This window comes from Macaca thibetana, chromosome 15, assembly GCF_024542745.1.
Source record: "Macaca thibetana thibetana isolate TM-01 chromosome 15, ASM2454274v1, whole genome shotgun sequence".
Classification (NCBI taxonomy): Eukaryota; Metazoa; Chordata; class Mammalia; order Primates; family Cercopithecidae; genus Macaca; species Macaca thibetana.
The window spans coordinates 43,305,206-43,328,099 of NC_065592.1; the positions used below are offsets into that span (position 1 = coordinate 43,305,206).

General features: G+C 41.8%; 2 protein-coding genes across 4 annotated transcripts in view; one reads left to right on the top strand and one right to left on the bottom strand.

Annotated features, from left to right (window-relative positions):
- DCAF10 (DDB1 and CUL4 associated factor 10) overlaps positions 1 to 11,113 on the bottom strand; it is a 61,855-nt gene extending 50,742 nt beyond the window's left edge. For all 3 annotated transcript variants that reach the window (XM_050762129.1, XM_050762130.1, XM_050762128.1), the window contains exon 1: positions 10,483 to 11,113. In XM_050762129.1, the coding sequence (XP_050618086.1) occupies positions 10,483 to 11,021 (539 nt within the window). In that variant the 5' untranslated portion in view covers positions 11,022 to 11,113. The remainder of the gene's footprint in view (positions 1 to 10,482) is intronic.
- TOMM5 (translocase of outer mitochondrial membrane 5) overlaps positions 1 to 22,894 on the top strand; it is a 495,867-nt gene that overhangs the window by 269,575 nt on the left and 203,398 nt on the right. The window lies entirely within an intron of this gene.

The window sequence follows — 22,894 nt, forward strand, 5'->3', positions numbered from 1 at the left end:
TTCAGCCTCCTGAGTAGCTGGAACCACAGGCGCATGCCACCACACCCAGCTAATTTTTTTGTTTGTATTTTTTTGTAGAGTCAGGGTTTTCCTATGTTGGCCGGGCTGGTCTCAAACTCCCAAGCTCAAGAGATCCAACCACCTCAGCCTCCGCAAGTGCTGGGATTACAGGGGTGCACCACCATGCCTGGCCTACTTTTTTTGTCTTTCTCTTGCTTGAGATATATAGCCCTTCTTTAATCTACAGTGTGTTTTGTTAATTTTTAAAACTTATCCATTATCTGTTCAAATATTGATTTATCTCCATTCTCTTTAATATCTTTCTAAACTCCATTTATATTTATAAGATCTTTTCCCTGTATTTTACGACATGTCTCAGTCTGTGTCCCATTTTGGTAAATCTAAGCTTTATTCTGTATATTTTTTTCTCATCTATTCTCAAGTTCACAAATCCTTCAGCTGTGTCCAGTTTGCTGTTAAATCATCCAGAGTTTTTATCAGTTACTGTACTTTTTAGTTCTAGGGTTTTCTTTTTATAGCTTCTAGTTCTCTGCTAAATTTCTCCATCTAATAATTGTCCCACCTGAGTAGCTGGGACAAAGGGGCACGTCACCACAACCAGCTAATTTTTGTACTTTTTTTGAACATATTAAATAGTTTTAATGTCAGATCTCCTGTGGGTCTATTTCTATTGTTTGCTGATTTTCTTGGCTTTTCAGACAACGAATCTCCTTGTATGAGTGCTCGTCACTGTATACAAAAATTACAGGGATAATTTAAAGCACTGAATGATATATTATCTTTTTTTAAAATTTCTTTAGAGACAGGGTCTTGCTCTGTCACCCAGGCTGAAGTATAGTGGTGTGATTATAGCTCACTGTAACCTCAAACACCTGGGCTTAAACAATCCTCCCACCTCTGCCTCCAGAGTAGCTAGGATGGCCGGCGCACACCATATTGCCCAGCTAATTTTTAAATTTTTTGCAGAGATGGGATCTCTGGCTGTGTTGCTTAGACTGGTCTTCAACTCCTGGCCTCAATCAATCTTCCCTCCTCAGCCTCCCAAAGAACTCGGATTAAAGGTGTAAGACAGGGCACTCAGCTGCATATTTTCTTCTTGCATAGAAGATTCCTATTTAATTGTGGCAAGTAAGCTAGAGTACAGGTGCCGGCAATCTGAGGTCTTCTTAATCTACCTAGGGAATGAGATGATTCGAAGCTGACCTTTAGTCCCTATGGGTACCGTCTATTCTTGATTCACCTTTAGTCCTAGGGTATATTGGGTGGGGGGAGAGGAGTTTCAATGCCAAACCTAAATTGCGATTCTTGTAATCTCATCTATCCCACCCATAAATCCATTTGAAATACCATTCAGAGGCCAGGCGCAGTGGCTCACGCCTATAATCCCAGCACTTTGGGAGGCCGAGGCGGGCGGATCACCTGAGGTCGGGAGGTCGAGACCAGCTTGACCAACATGGAGAAAGCCCGTCTCTACTAAAAATACAAAAATCAGCCGGGCGTGGTGGCGGGCGCCTGTAATCCCAGCTACTCCGGAGGCTGAGGCAGGAGAATCGCTTGAACCCGGAAGGTGGAGGTTGCCCTGAGCCGAGATCGCGCCACTGCCCTCCAGCCTGGGCAACAAGACTGAAACTCCGTCTCAAAAAAAAAAAAAGAAAGAAAGAAAAAAGAAAAAGAAAAAAGAAATACCATTCAGCCTCATTGCTGCTGCTGCTTTTGAGATTGACAGATGCCTCTCAGAAAAGTGAGCTCAAATGCTGGGCTCACATCACTGGCTTTCCTATTTTGTAGAACTTGACCCTGCAATATCTTCATTGCCCTGATAATGCTCTAATCCCCTCAAACATAAGCTTTCTATATCTTACATTAAATATTTAATATTTCCTCTAGCTTTTCTGATTATTCTCAGTTGGAAGTTTGGTCCAAACCATCTACCTCTTGCATATAAAATTGTCCCCCCAACTTTTTGTTTTTTTAAGACGGAGTTTTGCTCTTGTTGCCCAGTCTGGAGTATAGTGTTGCAATCTCGGCTCACTGCAACCTCCGCCTCCCGGGTTCAAGCAGTTCTCCTGCCTCAGCCTCCCGAGTGGCTGGGATTACAGACGTTTGCCACCACGCCCAGCTAATTTTTTTGTATTTTTAGTAGAGACGGAGTTTCACCATGTTGGCCAGGCTGGTCTCAAACTCCTGACTTCAGGTGATCCAGCCGCCTCGGCCTCCCAAAGTGCTGGGATTACAGGCATGAGCCACCGTGCCTGGCCGCCCCGTCCCCCCACTACCCTTTTGTTTTGTTTTGTTTTTTTGAGACAGTTTCGCTCTTGTCGCCCAAGCTGGAAGTGAAGTGGGGCAATCTCGGCTCACTGCAACCTCCGCCTCCTGGATTCAAGCGATTCTGCTGCCTCAGCCTCCCGAGTAGCTGGGATTATAGGCGCCCACCACCACGCCTGACTAATTTTTGTATTTTTAGTAGAGTCAGGGCTTCGCCATTGTAGCCAGGCTGGTCTGGAACTCCTGACCTAAGGTGATCCACCTGCCACGGCCTCCCAAAGTGCTAGGATTACAGGTGTGAGTCACAGTGGCGATCTATGTCCCCCTTTTTATTCTGAATATTGTCTGTGCATTTTCTCAGTATCATGAATGTTTTTCATTTTTATAAGTGTTTTCAAAGACAAAACTTTGTCCCTATTCAGTATTTCTATTGGTTTTTAAAATTTCACTAATTTCTATTTTTTTTTTTTTACTGTATTTCCTTCTGCTCTCTTTAGATTGATTTTCCTATTATTTGCAGATAACTTTGCTATTCTCTTTCTTGAGATGAATACTCTTAGCTCATTAATTTTTCTTATCTTCCTTTCAGTTTATTAAAGACTATAATTTTCCTACTAAGTACAGCTTTGCTTGTATCCCACAAGTTTTGAGACATATGATTTCATTATCATTTCGTTCTGAACATTTCTAGTTTCCATTATAATTTCCCCTTTGACCCATGAATTTATCAAATTTTTTGAAAATGTATGAGACTTTTCTAGTTTTTTTTGTGTGTTTTTTTTTGGTTTTTTTTGAGACAGAGTCTCAATTTGTCACCCAGGCTGGAATGCAGTGGCAACCTCAGACTCCCAAGCTTGAGCAGTCCTGCCTCAGCTTCCTGGGTAGCTAGGACTACAAGCACATGCCACCACACCAGGCTAATTTTTAACCTTTTGTAGAGACAGTCTCTCTTCCTTGCCCAGCCTGGTCTTGAACTCCTGGCAGATCCTCCCACCTCAGTCTTCCAAAGTGCTGGGATTACAAGTGGGAGCCACTGTGCCAGGCCTCTGGTTATCTTTTTAATTATACTTGTCTCTTGACTAACAAAAATATATTATATTTTTATATAATATATATTATATATTATATTTTTATATAATATATATTAAAATATATTTTTAAATATATATTATATGCTTTATATAATATATATAATATTTTTCTTGAGACAGGATCTCATTCTGTCGCCCAGGCTGGAGTACAGTGGCATGATTTTGGCTCACTGCAACCTCTGCTTCCGGGGTTCAAGTTATCCTCCCACCTCAGCCTCCCAAGTAGCTGAGACTATAGGCATGAGCCACCACAAATGGCTAATTTTTGTATTTTTTGTAGGGATGGTCTTGAACTCACGGGCTCAAGTGATCCACCTGCCCCAGCCTCCCAAAATGCTGGTAACACTGGTATGAACCACCATGCCAGCTAGTTATCTTTTTATTTACTTCTAGTGATCACATTGTAGTGAGAAACTGTATTCAGTATGATACTAATCTTTTGAAACTTGTGGTCTCATATGTGAAAATTTTATAAATGTTCCTTTTGTGTTTGAAAAAAATAAGGATGAAGCAGCTGTTATGTACAGTGAAGTGTGATATTCAAAAAGGTTAAAAATTCAGGCCAGGCACAGTGGTTCACACTTATAATCCCAGCTCTTTGGGAGGCTGAGGCGGGTGGGTCACCTGAGGTCAGGAGTTCAAGACTGGCCTGACCAACATGGTGAAACCCCATCTCTACTAAAAATACAAAATTAGCCAAGCGTGGTGGTGCATGCCTGTAATCCCGGCTACTTGGGAGGCTGAGGCAGGAGAATTGCTTGAACCCGAGAGCTGGAGGTTGCAGGGAGCCAAAATTGCACCATTGTACTCCAGCCTGGACGACAAGAGTGAAACTCTGTCTCAAAAAAAAAAAAAGAAAATTCGATGGTAATATAAATTAACATGAATAAAATTTAAAAACATTTTCTAAATAAATTAACCTATATAGATTATTAAAATGCTCACCAAGTGATAACCATTGTAGCTCAAATTGTTCATTAAATAATTCTAGTAATTTTCAATCATTTATTAATTTTTCAAATTGTAGGCATAATCTTTTATTTGACACAGATACCCTTGTCTGAACCATATTGACATAGGAAACTAGATAAAGCCCTTCTAAGAATATCCACGTTAAATTTATAGTCATTAAGTAACTTGTAGTCATGATAACATTTTAAAAAATCACTCTTTTTAAAAATTTTTTGTAGAGACAAGGTCTCCCTATGTTGCCCCAGCTGGTCTCGAACTCGAGCTAAAGCAGTCCTCCACCTTCAACCTCCCAAAGTGCTAGGATTACAGGCGTGAGCGGCCACACCTGGCCTAAAAAAAAGAAATCACTCTTAACATCAACAGAATTATTTATGGGAGCTGAATCCTCTTTTTGGCTTTTGCTGAAGTAACAATAAGTATATTTAAAAATGTTTTTAGCCCTTCAAATGCTTGCTGTTAGTTTCATGTATTCAATATTTGTTTAAATGTATTAATAACTAAGTCACAAAAATAATTTATTGATATACTTAATTATATTAAACCTAATCCCTCAGTCCAGGTGAGAGGTAATATAACATGGCAGTTAAGAGCATACACCAGGGTATAGAACCTTCATTTAATAAACTTTCTGCTTCTTAATTCCCCCAACTAAATTTGTCTGGTAGAGAGAAAAAGATGCACTTTGGTAGTCATTTTCATTTATAACGTGAGTGTCATTAATGCCTACTGTAGGCAGGTATTCATTGGGTGTTGGCACACTTATCCTATCTAAATAATAGGGAAATTAAACAAGAATGATTAAACTAAGGATGTGCATCCCAGAAGTTATTCATCCATAAACCATCCCCATAGGCCTCGATCATCTGCTGTAGATTCTATCCTGCCATGGGAGTGTATACCGTGCCAAGAGAATTAATATATTTTGATGATAACTGCAGTAGTACAATACTATTACTCTCATTTGACTGCTCTCTTCTTTCTGGATCTCCCAAGGCTGCAGTTCCCAAAGGGGCCATGTGAGAGTGACATGAGAAAAGTAGGCAACCCTACTCTTAGGAAAGCCAGATGGTCACTGGGCCTATGGATTTTTTTGTGTGTGTTGGAGGGTGCCAGGCATGGGTCAGGAATAATTAGAATGGGTGCTGCCCTGTAGTTCTCCAGTAAGATGTTTGTTGACAGCCTCTTGCTGTCCCAGTTCTTAACTCTTTAGTTGCTATATAATTGGTTACTAAAGGAAGTCCCAAGGAAGGCAATGAAGCATTAAGATGACACTTAACAGGCTTGGGGCAGTAACTATTCGACCACTATGGATATATCAATATTTTAACAACCGTTACAGCTGAACCAGTATCAGCTGAATAGCAGGCCTGAATGTAGTCTATAAATGCCATTAAGAGTAAGATTTTAAGAGGTACTGTTCTTTTATTTATTTATTTATTTATTTTATTTTTTGCAAGACAGGGTCTCTGTTGCCCAGGCTGGAGTGCAGAGGCACAATCCTGGCTCACTGCAGCCTCTACCTTCCGAGCTCAAATGATCCTCCTGCCTCAGCCACCTGAGTAGCTGGGACAAAGGGGCACGTCACCACAACCAGCTAATTTTTGTACTTTTTGTACAGACAGGGTCTCCCTATGTTGCCCAGGCTGGTCTCAAACTCCTGGGCTCAAGCAATCTGCCTTGGCCTCCCAAAATGCTGGGATTATAGGCATGAGCCACTGCGCCAAGCTACTCTTTGTCTTTTATTGGAATATTTAGTACCTTATAGTTATTGTAACTAGTAATGTTTGGATTTATTTTCAGCTATTCTTTGTGCTTTTTATTTATTATACCTTGTCTTTTTTTATTTTCCTTTCTTGCCTTCCTTTGGAATTTTTTTTCTCATTCCGTACTTTTTCTTGTACTAGTCTGGAAATTATAATCTTTCTTGTCTTTTGGTTCCTTGAAAATTTTAAATACCTATTAAAGCCTAAAGTTAACATATATAATTATCCCCCCAAAAACATAAAAACTTAGAATATCACCTCATCCTTTATTTTTATTTTACTTTGAGACAGAGTCTCGCTCTGTCACCCAGGCTGGCGTGCGGTGATATGATCTCCACTCACTGCAACCTCTGCCTCCCAGGTTCAAGCAATTCTCCTGCCTCAGCCTCCCAAGTAGCTGAGTTTACAGGCGCATGCCACCACGCCTGGCTAATTTTTTTGTGTTTTTAGTAGAGACAGGGTTTCACCAGGTTGGCCAGGCTGGTCTCACACTCCTGACCTCAAGTGATCGCCCACCTCGGCCTCCCAAAGTACTGGGATTACAGGCATAAGCCACCACACCCGGCCTCACTTCATAATTTATATGCTATTATTGTCTTCTATTTTTGTTCCATCTCTGTTAATCCCAAAAGACATTATCAGATTAACATGTGCATACATATTTAACACTTTTTGTTCTTCATTCCTGCTAGCTTCTCAGACCTTCCGTTTGAAAACAATTTCCTTCTCTCTGAACTTAGAATTCCTTTATTGAAGGTCTGCTGGCAAACTTACTCAGCTTTGCTTGTCTGAATATGTATTTATTTCATCTTTGTTCTTGGCAAGGACAAAGAACCTGTGTTTGCTGGGTATAAATCTAGACTGAGGATTTTTCCTGGCATATTGAAAATAATTACCACTGTCTCTAGATTTATATTATGGTTGATGACTAATTGGCTATCACTCTCATAGTTACTCCTTTGAGGCCTTTTTCTCTCTTTTTTTTTTCTAGACGGAGTTTTGCTCTTGTTTCCCAGGCTGGAGTGCAGTGGCGCGATCTCGGCTCACCGCAACCTCCACCTCCCAGGTTCAAGCGATTCTCCTGCCTCAGCCTCCTGAGTAGCTGGGATTACAGGCATGCACCACCATGCCCAGCTAGTTTTGTATTTTTAGTAGAGACAGGGTTTCTCCATGTTGGTCAGGCTGGTCTCGAACTCCTGACCTCAGGTGATCCGCCCACCTTGGCCTCCCAAAGTGCTGGGATTGTAGGTGTGAGCCACCGCACCCTGCCCCTTTTTTCTCTATCTTTTAAGATTTTATATTTATTGTCCCACAGTTTCACTACAATAGGTCTAGAAAGAATTCTTGCTTGGGTTTGTTGGGCTTCTTAAATCATGGCTTGGTGCCGTTCTTCAATTCTGGAAAGTTCTCAGCTATTATGTCTTCAAATAGTCTCCCTTATACCATATGATACGCTTATATGGTATAAGCGTACCATATAGTTTGCCAGAGTTCCTGAAGAAAGTGGGACTATTTTCTTTAGGAACTCTGGCTAACTATATGGTACGCTTTTTCTCTCTATGCTCTATGTTACTAAATCTTTTCATATTTTCAATGTCTGTGTTTTCCAGGTCTGTATTCTAGTTAGTTTCTTTGCTTCTATTTTCCAATATGTGAATTATCTCTACAGCTGTGCCTAATGTGTTCTCATGGAGGACAGCTTGACAGGGTCTGACATACTATAATTTATTAACATTATCAATTTTACTTTTTCAAAATGTCATTTTAGAAGGTGATACACTTATTTTGACAATGTTTCTATCACTTAAAACATTTTTTGAATTCTTTAGAAAATACCTTCTAGTCCTTTTATCTTTTTTATTGCCAAATTCCTTATATTCTGGTCTCTATTAAATTCATAATTTTAATTTTTACATTCTGTGTCACCCCCTCCTTCTCTGTATTGAGAAGTCCTTGTAGGTAACAGTGGTTAAGCTACCCGGTAAGCTGATTTAACTCTTATTTAACTGAAGGATATGATAAATTATCTCCTTTAACACAGATATGTCACCTATCTGTAAAATTACTTTCAGTCCTGCACAAATGTAGGGCATACTAGATGAAGTAAGAAGACTGAAAAATTAAAACACTGAAGTATTTCCACTCATCACCCTGATAAAGATGAAAAAGAACGGCAGTATGCAGTGTTGCCAAGGGTATGAGGAGACAGGCACTTCCATATGTGTCTAGAATGTAGGAATCAGAATATAGTAATGAGAATTAGTATGATCTTCGCAGAGGGCAATTTAACAATAGGTATAAAAATCTTCATAACAATAACTCATTCTAGGGATTTATCCTAAAGATATAAATACAAAATATTTGTTCAAAGAGGTTTTATTTAAACTAATGAAAAATGTTAAATAATGTTGTAGGAATATATTTATTAACATAAGCAGTTCACAATATACTGTAAGGAAAAAAGCAAGCTACAAAACACTGATTCCATGTTTATATTAAAATAAACATACACAAAGTAAAAATTTCCTTAAATATCCATTTAATCTCTGGGATCATAAGCGATGTTTAGGGTATTTTTTGCTCATTTATTGTCTAGGTTTTACACAATGAGCATATATGTTAATTGTGTAATTTAAAATTATTGAATTAAGTGCAAGAGTTCCTAACCACCTTTTACAAAACTGTTATGAGAAAATGCATTCTAGATTCAAACAAAAACTTTAAGCAATATATCCCTTATTCTTACAGCTCTAAAATCTGTTCTTCTCATTATACTCCCACCTAAAATCCCACATCCAAAAAGTAGAAATAGCTACCTCTGAATTCCTGAAAGTATCGGTAGGAGGCTGGGAGGAAAGGGGCCGGGATATGAAGAGAGAAATTCAATATTTGAGAACAGACTGTTAGTGTTTTGAGGGAAACTTTAGGAATAGGGCTTGGCTGAAGGAAGGAGGCTGCGAGGTTCCATGAATAAGTTTCAGCAAAATAGTTTCTCCTCTCACCAGTTTTCCACCTTATTCAGGTGTGCATCCACTACTACATGCTCCAACCAATTGCTGTTGAGACCCCTGAGATCCCAGCACCACATGTGATTAGGAAGCACTTGCATCACTGAAATGGAAGAGAGTCTACTTGTGCACAGTAATTCCTGCTTCTATTCCTTTGCTCCTTCCTTAGCAACTTTAGGTCTGTCTTCAGTAAACTTTTTTTGCTTTGTAAACCTATTCTTTTAACCTTCTGTAACATGACATGCTGCCCTTCTATGACCTTTGACATACCAATCATCTCCATTTGAAATACTTCTATCCCTTTACCAACCCTATCTTGACTAATTTATTTCCTACTCATTTTTTTGATTTTGATTTAGGTGTCACTTCCTCAGGGAATCCGTGAACACAGAGTCCTTAACAGGTTCCTTCAAGACTTTATCTCAATTAACAAATATATTTTATGCATTATTTAGTAAGGCTGTCTACTATCTAGTTGAACCATTAAGTCCCAGGCTCAGTGAAAACAGTGCCATTAGCTGGTTTTGCTCAGCACGGTTACTCCCGCATTTGGAACACAGCAAGTGCTCAACAAATACACGCTGAATGAGAGAATGAATGAATGAACACCTGGGTAAACAACCAGCAACCGAGAGGCTTTGATGGGATAAGAATTACATTAACTATGTCACCTCATGGTGGAACTGTGCAAATTTTTTCTTTTGATGGCGGACTTGTGTACTGACAAGAAAGTTTTAAATAGATACGATTTTGGAAACTTCCTGTTAAACCAAAGCCATACAATAAATATTTAATCAGCCAAGAAAAAGGCTGTAGTCTAGCCTGGAGACTTCACAAATGACCCAAATCATGAGAGCCACGTCTCTACAGTGTCTTAGTACTGTATCTTCCTTGAGCAAACGACGCACTTGTCCCATCATGGCAAGTTCAGGTACAGAGTGCAAGGAATCTACAGCCTTCCTACCCCGACACAGGTTTAGGTGGGAAAACGCGAGCCTAGGATGGGGAGAACGTGGACATTTATTCAAAATGTATTTACTGAGCACCTACTGTGTCCCAGAATGCCCTAGTTGTGGGTTGGCTCTGACAGGTCCGCTGTGTGGCTTCGGGCATTTCTCCTTCACGGAGCCCACGTCCTGAAGGCGAGCAAGTGGGGCCCCGCCTTCCTGCCTCAAAAAGCTGGGCTGGGGGTTCCAGGGGGCGAGAATGCGCTTCAGAAAGTGCCAGGAGGCACGAAGGCCAGCGGCTCCAAACGGCCTTGCTAACCTCGGCCCGGGCCGGGGGAGCGAGCCCAGGACTGCCGTCCGCTGGCAGCTGAGCCGGGCGGAGGCGGGCGCCCGCCCTCCGAGGGGCCGCGCTTACCCGTCGGGCGAGTACTCCAGGTTGAAGACGGCGCCGTGGGTGCGGGTGCTGAGGTACACCGAGTCCGCGGGATGGATGGAACCGTAGAGGCTAGTCATGGTGCGAAAATTGTCCCGCGCCGGGTCCACGAACAGCCCGCGGCCCAGGCTGCGCTCTTTCAGCCACCCGAACAGCCTGGCGCCAGGGCCGCCCAGGCCCGCGCAGAGGCCGTGTCGGCCCCGGCTCTCGGCCTTGCAGTCTGGCCCGGGCCGCCGGCGCGGAGGGGAGGGAGGTGACGGCTCTCCCTGAGCGGAGGCAGCCGAGGACTCCGGAGCTCCGGGCAGCCCGAGCTCTCCGGAGCGCGGGGCCGGGGACAGCGATGGGGCGCCGGGGCGGCGAGGGCTCCGGGCGGGTGGAGGGGGATGGGTCGCATCAGCCCCGGGATGTAGCGGCGAGGGCGGCCTAGTGGCTGCTGCCTGCCCCTCGTGGGGCGCCGGCTCCTCAGCCCCGGCTTCGGCCGATCCGTCCCCTCCAGGGCTATGAGGCCCGAAGGGAAACATGACCAACGCCCCCGCCCCCCGCTCCGGGCCACTGCCCCGCCGGCCGACACCTCAGTGCCCCCGTTCAGCTGCCACTTCCGGCGTGCAGCGACCTAACGTCACCGGCTGGAAACCCGCGCCGCCCCCCCACCCCCCGGCCACCGTCCGCCGGGGACCGGGAAAGCTGAGACACCGCCGGGCTTGAGGCGCCGCAGCCCCGGGAATGGAGGTAGGGAGCGAGCAGTTGCCTGTGTGAGCGACTGAGGATGCCGGGGGCTGGGCTATATGGGGCGTTAGCATCTGGGCACCTGAACTGGGTGGCAGAGAGTCGGTCTGTAGTTGTCAGTGAGTGGTGGCCGCGAGCCTGGAAATGAGTGACCTGACCAGTCAGTCCTGTGAGGCTGAGTATGTACTGGTGTCTCCACTTTACACTGGGATCAGCGAGGGATTAAGAATTAGTGCATTATGTGCAGGCCACACAGAATAGGTGGCATGCCATTCTTTTTTTTTTTTTTTGAGATGGAATCTTGCTGTGTCGCCCAGGCTGGAGTGCAGTGGCGTGATCTGGCTTCACTGCAACCTCCGTCTCCTGGGTTCAGGCAGTTCTCTGCCTCAGCCTCCCGAGTAGCTGGGATTACAGGCGCCGGCCACCACACCCAGCTAATTTTTTTTTTTTTTTTTTTTTTTTTTGTACTTTTAGTAGAGACGAGGTTTCACCATCTTGGCCTGGCTGGTCTTGAACTCCTGACCTCGTGATCCACCCGCCTCAGCCTCCCCAAGTGCTAGGATTACAGGCATGAGCCACTGTACCTGGCCAGTGTGCCCAACTCTTAAAGGCACAAGTTCAGGGTGACCACAAGCAACTTCTTCCAAAACCTATTTGTCACAAGACAGAGAGACTCAGAGGAAACAGGTTTGGATGTGCTACCCAAGGAATGGCTGAGATAGCCAGTCTGTGTATCTGGGCTTAAATGAAAGATGGCAAATAGGTGATGGTTACTTTTATGGATCAACTTTACTGGGCTAAGTGATGCCCAGATAGCTTGGAAAAACATTATTTCTGTGTGTGCCTGTGAGGGCATTTCCAGGACAGATTAGCATTTGAATCAATAGAAGATCTGCCCTCACCGATGTGGACAGGCATCATCCTATTCATTAAAGACTGAAAAGGAACAAAAAGGCAGAAGAAGGGTGATTTTACTTTCTCTTCTTAAGTTGGGACATATCCATCTTCTGCCCTTAGACATCAGAACTCTTGGTGCTCCTGGCTTTGGACTTGGGGACTCATCGTCAGTTTTCGGGCCTTCAGTCTTGGACTGGGAGTTTTATACCATTAGCTCCTCTGATTCTCACACCTTCAGACTCGGACTGAATTACACCACCATATTTCCTGGTTCTCCAGCTTGCAGACCGAAGGTCATGGGACTCTGCTACAACGATATGAACCAATTCCCATACTAAATGTTCTCTTGTATGTATATCTCCTATTGCTTCCCCTTCTCTGGAAAACCCCTGGATGGGTCCTATCTACTGTAGCAGCCTACTTGCCTGGCGTTCACTCTCTTCATATGTATGCCAGCACGTGTGTCCTACTGAACCCATCCTAGAAGGCCTAGGCTGTCGAATTTTGTAGCTGTTACCTAGCTTTCCTTGCCTACTAGCCAGAGTAGGACAACTATTTGAGTAACCACTCTATAGATTAGCCACTGGTCCAGGAGGCTGCCAGACCAAAAGTCTTTGCCGATACAGACTCATGCTTTTGGGAATTTGAATTGGGAAATCAGAAGTGAGGCAGTTGGCCATGATGGTTGGGACTGAAAAGTCATAAGGCAGAGTGAGGCCACTGGAGTCCTGAGCAAACCAAAGGAATAAGAGAAATCATGAGAAAGCAGCAGCCATGAGAGAGAACAGACTCGGGGTAGAGGGTGAGGAAGAAAGTTGATGGCAGGAGGAGATACAGATACATAAAAAGAGACAGACTCAGAACAGGCTAGACTTGTTCTTGGCAGAGTCCCCTAGGGTCTTCCTGCAGAGTCCTTGAGGTACCAGAATGATGGCTCAGTTTCAGTTTCAGTTTCCTGTGGGATGATCACTTGATTTCACAATACCTGAACCAGGACTCATGCACTGACAAGAAGAATCAAGGGCCAGGCACAGTAGCTCACACCTGTAATCTCAGTGCTTTGGGAGGCCAAGGTAGGAGGATCTTTTTTTTTTCCCAGGGTCTCACTCTGTTGACCATTGTAGAGTGTAGTAATACAGTCGTGGCTCACTGCAGCCTCAACCTCCCAAGCTCAAGCGGCAGGAAGATCCTTTGAGGGCAAGGAGTTTGAGACCAGCCTGGGCAACATCATGAAACTCTGTCTGTCTATGAAAAATAACAAAATCATTCCATTGTGGTGATGCATGCTTGTAGTCCTAGTTGCTCGTAAGGCTGAGCCAGGAGGATCCCTTGAGCCCAGGAGTTCAAGGTTAAACGAGCTATGATCACCCCACTGCACTTCAGCCTGAGCAACAGAGTGAGACCCCATTTCAAAAAAAAAAGAATCGGAATGACAACCAGGAAAACAAATGTGTCCTTTCAACCAGGGAGCCTTCTGTAGCCCAAAGAAAACAATGTACTCAAGGAGTAAGTGATCCTATCATATAAGCTTATTGAAAAATAAAAAGCAAACATTCATATAATGTTTAGTATGTGCCTAATATTATGCTGAGTAAAGAGATCCTATCATATTAACTTATTGAAAAATAATAAGCAAACATTCATATAATGTTTAGTATGTGCCTAATACTATGCTAAGCTGGTTCATATATATTAACTCAAAACTCAAGATATGTTGGTACGATTATTATCCTCATTTAGAGATGAGAAAACACAGACACAAAAAAGTCAGCCTGAGAGTGATAAAGCCAGTAGTCAAATCCAGGCAATCTAGGTCCAGGTTCCATGCTCATAACCAGGTGCTATACACACATTTGTAGACTGGCTTGGATCTACAGCGATCACTGTACATACAAGCTCCTTGCCAAGGATGGCAACTCAATAGTATTAAAAAAAAAAAAATTCAAGCCAATCTACAAATATCAGCTCTAGCTCCCCTTTTCTTCTGAACACTTTTAAATTCTGAACCTTTGAATAACTGTAATCCCATAAAAAAGAACAACTTCTATTTGTTGAGTAAGTGCTTCACCAGGCTTATTGGTAGGAACTTTGCAAGCATTGTCTCTAAATCTCCCTTTACTGGGGGCAGCCATAACTTGGCTACTATGAGGAAATGCAAGCTCAGTATTGCCACAGCTACAGATTTTTCAAAAAATGCCACATGTGGAAGTTCAAAATGAGGCCTGCTGTAGGCTCAATGATGCCACAAGAAATAGGACATAGGATGATATACCTAACACAGCAAGGAGATGCCTTGTGTGGCCATGAGTAGATCTTTGAGAAAAGACAGAGTCACTCTGTTTTACAGGCGTGAGCCACTGTGCCTGGCCTCATATTCTCTTTATTTAAGAAGATACTTGAGGTTATGGACCTCTAGCAAAATGGACAGGCAAAGCAAGAAAGTGGAATAAAAGTGATCTAAGTGGATCTAAGAAGGAGAGCAGTGCAGGAAGGTACAAAAGACAGGTGTACAAAAAGGGAGGGAAATATGACACATGCTGCAACATGTATGAACCTTGAGAACATTATGCCACGTGAAATCAGCCAGTCACAAAAGGACATATATACTGCATGGTTCCACTTCTATGCAGTACCTAGAGTTGTCAAATTCACAGAGACAGAAAGAAGAATGGTGGATGCCGGGAACTAGGGTGAGGTGGGGATGGGGAATTATTGTTTCATGGGTACAGAATTTCAGTTTTGCAAGATGAGAAGAGTTCTGGAGATGGATGGTGGTGATGGTTGCACAACAGTATGAATGTACTTAACACTATGTATGTACTGAATGTACAAGTAAAATTGGTTAAGATAAATGTTGTTAGGCATATTTTACCACAATTAACAAAAAGACAGCTGTGCAGCAGGCCTGAAGAGCAGTGCCCCCAAAGTGGGAGGAGCACAGAGTGGGAAGTCTCCAGAGGAAAAATGGAAATGGAAGTTTGGAATCTATTAAGGTGAGGCAAAAGACTCCGATGCCAGAGTAGTAGAAAAAATTAACAAAGTATATAGAATAACAAGCAACGAACTGAAATAAGGCAATCACCAACTCCATGAAAAATAAAGGATTGTGTAAAATGTACAATCTGTCAAGGCAGATAACAATATTTGCACTGGTAATATTGTAAAAAATGGCTTCTGATTTAACCAGAAATTATGCTGTAACTATGCCATGTGTTAGCAAAGCATAGAAAGGGAAGGATGAAGAGTGTGGAAATAGGAAGAGCCAAAACCACATCTACCTTGTCAGGAAGTCAACACATTCTCTTAAAATTAAGAAATCAAGCAGTATCAGTGTATTATATTTAAACACTGAGGTAAAATATCAGATAAGGCTGGGCGCGGTGGCTCAAGCCTGTAATCCCAGCACTTTGGGAGGCCAAGACGGGCGGATCACGAGGTCAGGAGATGGAGACCATCCTGGCTAACCCGATGAAACCTCGTCTCTACTAAAAAAATACAAAAAAAAAACTAGCCGGGCGAGGTGGCGGCGCCTGTAGTCCCAGCTACTCCGGAGGCTGAGGCAGGAGAATGGCGTGAACCCGGGAGGCGGAGCTTGCAGTGAGCTGAGATCCGGCCACTGCACTCCAGCCTGGGCGACACAGCGAGACTCCGTCTCAAAAAAAAAAAAAAAAAAAAAACCGGATAAAATTGCTGTAGATGAAGGTAGTTGTCTTTTCGGATGGGAACTGGAGGGTGGCAATGGGTAGGAATTTTCTCGTCTTCTCAGACTGAAACTTCGTATCCTTAGGCATGAAGTCCCGTTTCCACCCCCCATTCCCCACACCCAAGCACCTGGCATCCACTGCTGTTTTTCAGAAGCCTTGTAGACTCAAAATTACCTGCACTATTTAGGTGAAAACTAAAAGTGGATATTTTCAAAGGTGTAAGTCATGTTACTGTTTTTCCTCAAGTATACTGTTTTCAGCCTAGAGCAAAAGTAAACTTTTAAGTGGTCTCTGCAGGGATATGTGACATTAAATGTTCATAAAGCTGGAGAAACACCTAGCAAGTTTAAGTTAGTGGAGCTTTTCCTGGTACAGAAACTCCTTCACAGAGTTCACACAATGCCTTTGATATACTGGTTTCTAGGTTCTCGGGATCTGAGTGTGTACGTGCATTTGCACAAATTTGGTTGTTTCAATCTGGTGTGTTTGATGCTATGATAAATTATGGACAGTGAGCTATGGAAACACAGATGAGGGACAGTTCAACAGAGGGTCAGAAGATACTCCTTGGAGGAGCTGGTGATCAAGCCAGTTTTTAAGGAGAGGTTAAGCAGAGGGAGGGAGACTGGATTGTTAAGCAGGGTGCATACAAGGCATGAAGAATGGCACAGATCAGGGCATGTTTGGTAAATTTACAAGGGATTTGGTGTTGCTCAAGAAATGGAAGTCAGGGAGAAACAGAATGAGGTGCAAGGTGAGCAGAGGAGAGGGTCACAGAGTCTTAGTTTTTTCCCTGTAGGTGATATGATGCTCTTGGAGGGCGTTCAGGCAGGAGAAAGGCATGGTCGAAGCTGTGTTTGTTGTTTATTTTGCAACAAGTTTTTCCATACATTTGCCCCATCAGGCTGAATTGTCATCAAGAAGGTATCTATTTTAACTGTCTCCATATTATGTTTTTAGTTATGAAAAATTTTCAAACAAAATTAGAGAGAAAAGTATTAAAAACATAACTATATGCCCATCATCCAGATTCCATTATTAGGATTTTGCCACATTCAATTCATCTCTTTCTCTCTCTCTCCCCTTTTTCTGTGAAAATAATTCTTTATTATGGTAAAATATATATAAACATAAAATTTACCATTTTAATCATTTTAAGGTATACAGTTCAGTGATATTAGGTACATTCACATTGTTGTGCATCCATCACCACCATCCATATCCAGAACGTTTTCGTCTTCCCAAACTGAAACTCTGTACCCATGAAACAATAACTCCCATTGCCCCGTCTCTCCAGCCTCTGGCAACTAAATAGCAACTTTGTGTCTCTATGGTTTGAAGGCATTTCATATAAATGGAATAATACAATATGTGGCCTTTTACTTAGCATATTTTTTAGATCAATTTTACATTGTAGTACATATTAGCATTTAGTTCCTTTTAGGTTTAAATAATATTCTGTTGTATGATATACCATGCTTTGTTTATTCACTTATCAGTTGCTGGACATTTGCATTATTTATACTTTTGGCTATTAATCATTATGCTATGAACATTCATGTCTAAGGTTTTGTGGAAACATAAGCTTTCAGTTTTCTTGGGTATATCCTAGAAGTGGAATTGTCTGCCTGCCTTTCTTTCTTTCTCCCTTTCTTTCTTGCTCCCCTCCCCTCCCCTCCCACCTCCCTTCTGCCCTCCCCTCCCCTCCCCTCTCTTCCCCTCCCTTCCCCTCCCTTCCCCTCTCTTCCCTTCTCTTTTCAGAGATGGGGTCTCTGTTACTCAGGTTGGTCTCAAACTCCTGGGCTCAAGTGATCATCCTGCCCAGCCTTCTACAGTGCTGGGATTACAGGCATGAGCCACCAGGCCCCTGGCTGGAATTGCCATGTTATATGGTAACTTTATGTTTGCATTATTTATACTTTTGGCTATTAGGAAGTGAGCTATGGGAAGGGAAGGGAAGGGAAAAAGAAAGAAAGGTAGGCAGACAATTCCACTTCTAGGATATACCCAAGAAAACTGAAAGCTTATGTTTACACAAAAATTTAGACATGAATGTTCATAGCATAATGATTAATAGCCAGAAGTATAAATAATGCAAACTTTATGTTTAAGAAGCTGCAAAACTGTTTTTCAGTTTTCAAAGTGGCTGTACCATTTTACAATTCTACCAGCAAGATGAGTGTTCTGAAATTTCTATATCCACAACAATACTGGTTATAATCTGTCTTTTTTATTGTAGCCATCCTAGTGGAGGTGAAGTGATATCTCATTGTAATTTAATTTGAATTTCCCAGATGACTAATGAGACTGAGTATCTTTGCATATGCTTATTGGTTGTTCATATATCTTCTTTGAATAAATGTCTATTTGGATCCTTGGCCCACCTTTAAATTGGGTCATCTATCTTTTTATTATTGAGTTGTAAAGTTCTTTATATATTCTAGATACATGTCCCTTATCAGACACATAATTTTAAAATCTTTTCTCCTGAATAGTGAGTTATCTGTTCTAATTTTGATAAAGTCAGATTTTTCTATTTTTTCCTGAATGTGATTTTGGTGGTATAACATCTAAGAAGCCACTGTCAAATCCAAGGTCACAAAGATTTGCCTCTGTATTTTCTTCTAAGAGTTTTGTAATTTTAGTTCTGAGATTTAGGCCTTTCAATCATTTAATGTTTGTATATAGTTTAAGATAGGGGTCCAACTTCATTCTTTTGCATGTGTATATCCAGTTGTGCCTACACCATTTATTGAAAACATTGTTCTTTCCCCATTGAATTGTCTTGGCACCTCTCTCAAAAATCAGCTAATCATAAGCATGAAGGGTTTTTTAAAAATATTTTTTCCCATCTCTCAACTTTTAGCTGAAGATGATGGGTTATTTCTGTATCTCAATTCCATTTCATTAATCTGTGTCTATCCTTACACCTATACAACATTGTCTTGATTACTGTAGCCTTGTAGCAAGTTTTGCAATCAGAAATATAAGTTCTTTTGTTCTGACAAAAGAAGAACTTTGTTCTTCTTCAAGATTGTTTTGGCTATTCTGAGTCTGTTGAATTTCCATACAAACTTTAGGAGCAATTTGTCATTTTTTGCAAGGAAGGCAGTTGGAATTCTGAGAAAAATTGGATTGAATCTGTATTTCAATTTTGGGAATAGTGTTATCTTAGCAATATTTTTTAAAATTATTATTTTTTGTGGAGATGTAGTCTCACTTTGTTGCCTATGGTGGTCAGGAACTCCTGGGCTCAAACAGTCATCCTGCCATGACCTCCCATTAATAATATGAAATCATCTGAACCATGAAAATGGGGTGGGGTGCCTTTTCAATTATTTAGATCTTTGTTAATTTCTTTTAACAATACTTTGTAGTTTTCAGAGTTTAAGTTTCTGACCAGGCACAATGGCTCACGCCTGTAATCCCAACACTTTGGGAGGCTGAATGTGAGGATTGCTTGAGCCCAAAAGTTCAAAATCAGGCTGAGCAACATAGTGAGACCTCCATCTCTACAAAACTAAAAAAAAAAAAAAAAAGTTTGACATTTCTTTTGTTGAATTAATTCCCAAATATTTTCTTTTCTTTGATGCTATATAGTGGAATTATTTTTAAAGTTTTATTTTGGGGTTGTTCATTTCAAGGGTACAGAAATATAATTAATTTTTGTATATCCTGCAAGCTTGCTGAACTTGTTAGTGTTAGTTCCAATGTTTGCGTGTGGGGGGGGTTGGAGGGGTGGGTGTCTTAGGATTTTCTATATACCAGATCACATCACGTGCAAATATAGATGGTTTTAATTTTTCTTTTCCTATCTAGATATCTTTATTGCTTTTACTTACCAAATTACCCTGGACAGAACCCCCAGTATAATGTTGAATGGAAATGGCAAGAGCAGACTTCCTTGTCTTATTCCCGATCTTAAGTGCAAAGCTTTCAGTCTTTCACTATTAAGTGTTATCTGTGGGTTTTTCATAGACGTCTTTTATCGAATGGAGGAGGTTCCTTTCTAATCCTAGTTATTGAGGTTTGGTTTTGTTTTTGTTTTTAAATCATGACAGGGTGTTAGACTTTCTCAAATGCTTTTTCTGCATCCTTTGAGATGCCATAATACATTAATTGATTTCAGATGTTAAGGGACCTTGCATACTTGGGATTAATTCTACTTGGTCACAGTATACAGTCCTTTCTATATGTTGCTGGATTCAGTTTGCTAGTGTTTTATTGAAGATTTCTGTGTCTGTATTCATAAAGGATATTGATCTGTAGTTTCCTTTTCCTATGATGTCTTTAGTTTTGATATCAGGGTAATACTGGCCTCATCAAGTGAATTGGGATATGTTCCCCCCTCTTCTGTTTTTTGTAAGAGTTTGTGATAACTGGTATTGATTCTTATTTAAATGTTCGGTATAATTCACCAGCGAAGCCATCTGGGAATGGGCAGACTCTACCTTATTGCTATTACTGATGAGTTTGATATTACCACCTGATCTGGTTTGGTTGTGACCCCACATAAATCTCATCTTGAATTTTAACTCCCACAATTCCCATCTGTCATGGGAGGAACCTGGTAGGAGGTGATTGAATTATGGGGTAGATCTTTCCTGTGCTGTTCTCAGAACGCTGAATAAGTCTCACAAGATCGGATGGTTTTAAAAACAGGAGTCTCCCTGCACAAGCTCTCTTTGCCTGCCACCATAAGATGTGACTTGCTCTTCCTTGCCTTCTGCCATGATTGTGAGGCCTCCCCTGCCATGTGGAACTGTAAGCCCATTAAACCTCTTTTTCTTCCCAGTCTTGGATATGTCTTTATCAACAGCATGAAAATGGACTAATACACAACCTCATGAGATCTTGTGCCAGTTATCAATGTATTGTCTCTCAGGTCCAAATTCATCCTTCACTGCCTGCTCTGAGAAAATGGATCTGAGCCTTACATTTTTTTTTCCTTTATTCTCTTTTGTGATGATATGCTTTATAGGTAGAAGGCCCTGAAGAGCCATTTCAGGAGGAATGGGTTTTGCTTCCTCGTCTCATTGTGCTCACTGGCACACTTCTGCAGCACAGCACCTTCTCCAGCATCTGTTCCTGCTTTGATTGGTGGCCACAAACACTTGGCAGCCAGCAATATTCCTTAGCACCCTATTGGGCAGTTTTATAGCAGAGGCTTCCAGGAGACTCCTCCCCATGAATACGTTTCCTCAGCAACCTAAAAGTGCCAGAAAATTCTAGAGGGTGGATTTATGGGAAGTTCCACTGGCAGATTCCCAATGACTTCTTGCCATTTAATGAGCCATAGCTGTACTCTCTTCAAAAGGGTCTCAATCAGCCCTGGCTGGAGGCGAGAGGCTCCTCCTTGGGAACTCTATCACAGCATTAGAGTAGCAGCTGTTCCTTATATCTGCTATTGCCATACTCTTTAAAGCTCTCTAGTTCTTATTAGCCAGTGCTTCTTTATTCCAATACCCTGTTATAGCTAATAATTCCTCATATATTAAACTGTCTCTATTCAAATGAGCATGGTTTGTCTCCTGATGAGACTTTGACTGATAAAGATATATCAAGCTTTTCCATGGATCCATCTATGCCTGGTCCTTGTATATAGAAGGCATTCAATGAATATAGTCCCTTAATAACATCATGACACACAGTTTTCTTATGTAGTTGTCACAATTTCAGGCCCTTTCAGCCTTATATTTATTGAGGAGTTACTGTCTGTGCTCAGGAATCTTACTGTGTGGCAGGAGATAAGAGGAGAGAATCAGTAGCTAGAAGAATACAACAGCTAAAGTGGCCTTGGTGAATAGTCCAGAATGATAAAAAAAAAAAAAAAAAAAAAAAAAAAAAAAAAAAACTTAGAGCATTAAAAAAAATTGCATGAGATGACACTGCAGAGATAAGCTAGAATCAGATGATGACAGGCCTTGACTTCTATTGGGAAAGGCAGTCTGCTGTGGCCTTGAGCATCTCTGCATGTGCTTGCTAAGTATACCAAACGCAAGGCCTAACTTTCCTCTAATACTGAACCATTTCTAGCTAGTCACATTGGCATTTAAGTAGGTTAAGATGACCACAGCATAACTACCATGCAACAGCTCACTCCCTCAGGGAAGGAGGCTGGTTTGTTTGCCACTTGCTACAAAAGATGCTAGGCCCTTGGCCCTGGATCCCTCAGTTGTGGTGCAAATTGCTACATGTGCAACCACTGTCTGGGCCCATTGCATTTACTCCACAGCACTTGAGGACAGGCCAACCAGTGCTATACCATGCTGATACTTCCACTGTATGCTGTATTGAATAATAAATTTCTTCATCTGATCCACCAAATTTCATCTACATTGTTACCAATGGAGTTGTGGCAGGTGAACCTGCTTTCTTGCTTAGTCATCTCCTTTGGAGTCTTGCTATTTCTTGCTATTCTCTAGGAGGTTGGGGCTCTTCTCTAACAAAGGGTGCAATGACACAGGCACACACACACTACAAAATGAAAATAAACATGAACTAGAAAGATGTTTCCTTACTTGAGAAATGCAGATAAATGTCAAAGCTATTGGAAACCAGAAAACCAAGTAATTTTGAGTATTTAAAATCAGTCCTGTATTGTGATACACCAAGACCAAACTTGAATGTTATTCCACATAGGAATCTAACCAACAGAATGTAGTTCAGATTTGGGGAATGATGGTGAGGAAACTATATTTTATGGAATTGCTAACACATTTAAAACTGTAGTTGGTAAGAAAAAGTGTGTTCTGGGCTGGGAGTGGCAGCTCACGCCTGTAATCCCAGCACTTTCGGAGGCCGAGATGGGCAGATCACCTGAGGTCAGGAGTTCAAGACCAGGCTGACCAATGCGGCAAAACCCCATCTCTACTAAAAATACAAAAATTTAGCCAGGTGTGGTGGTGCATGCCTGTAGTCCCAACTACTTGGGAGGCTGAGGCAGGAGAATTGCTTGAACCCAGGAGGTGGAGGTTTTCTGTGAGCCAAGATCGCATCACTGCACTCCAGCCTGAGCAACAGACCAAGACTCCATCTCAAAAAAAAACAAGTGTTCTTTTACTTTT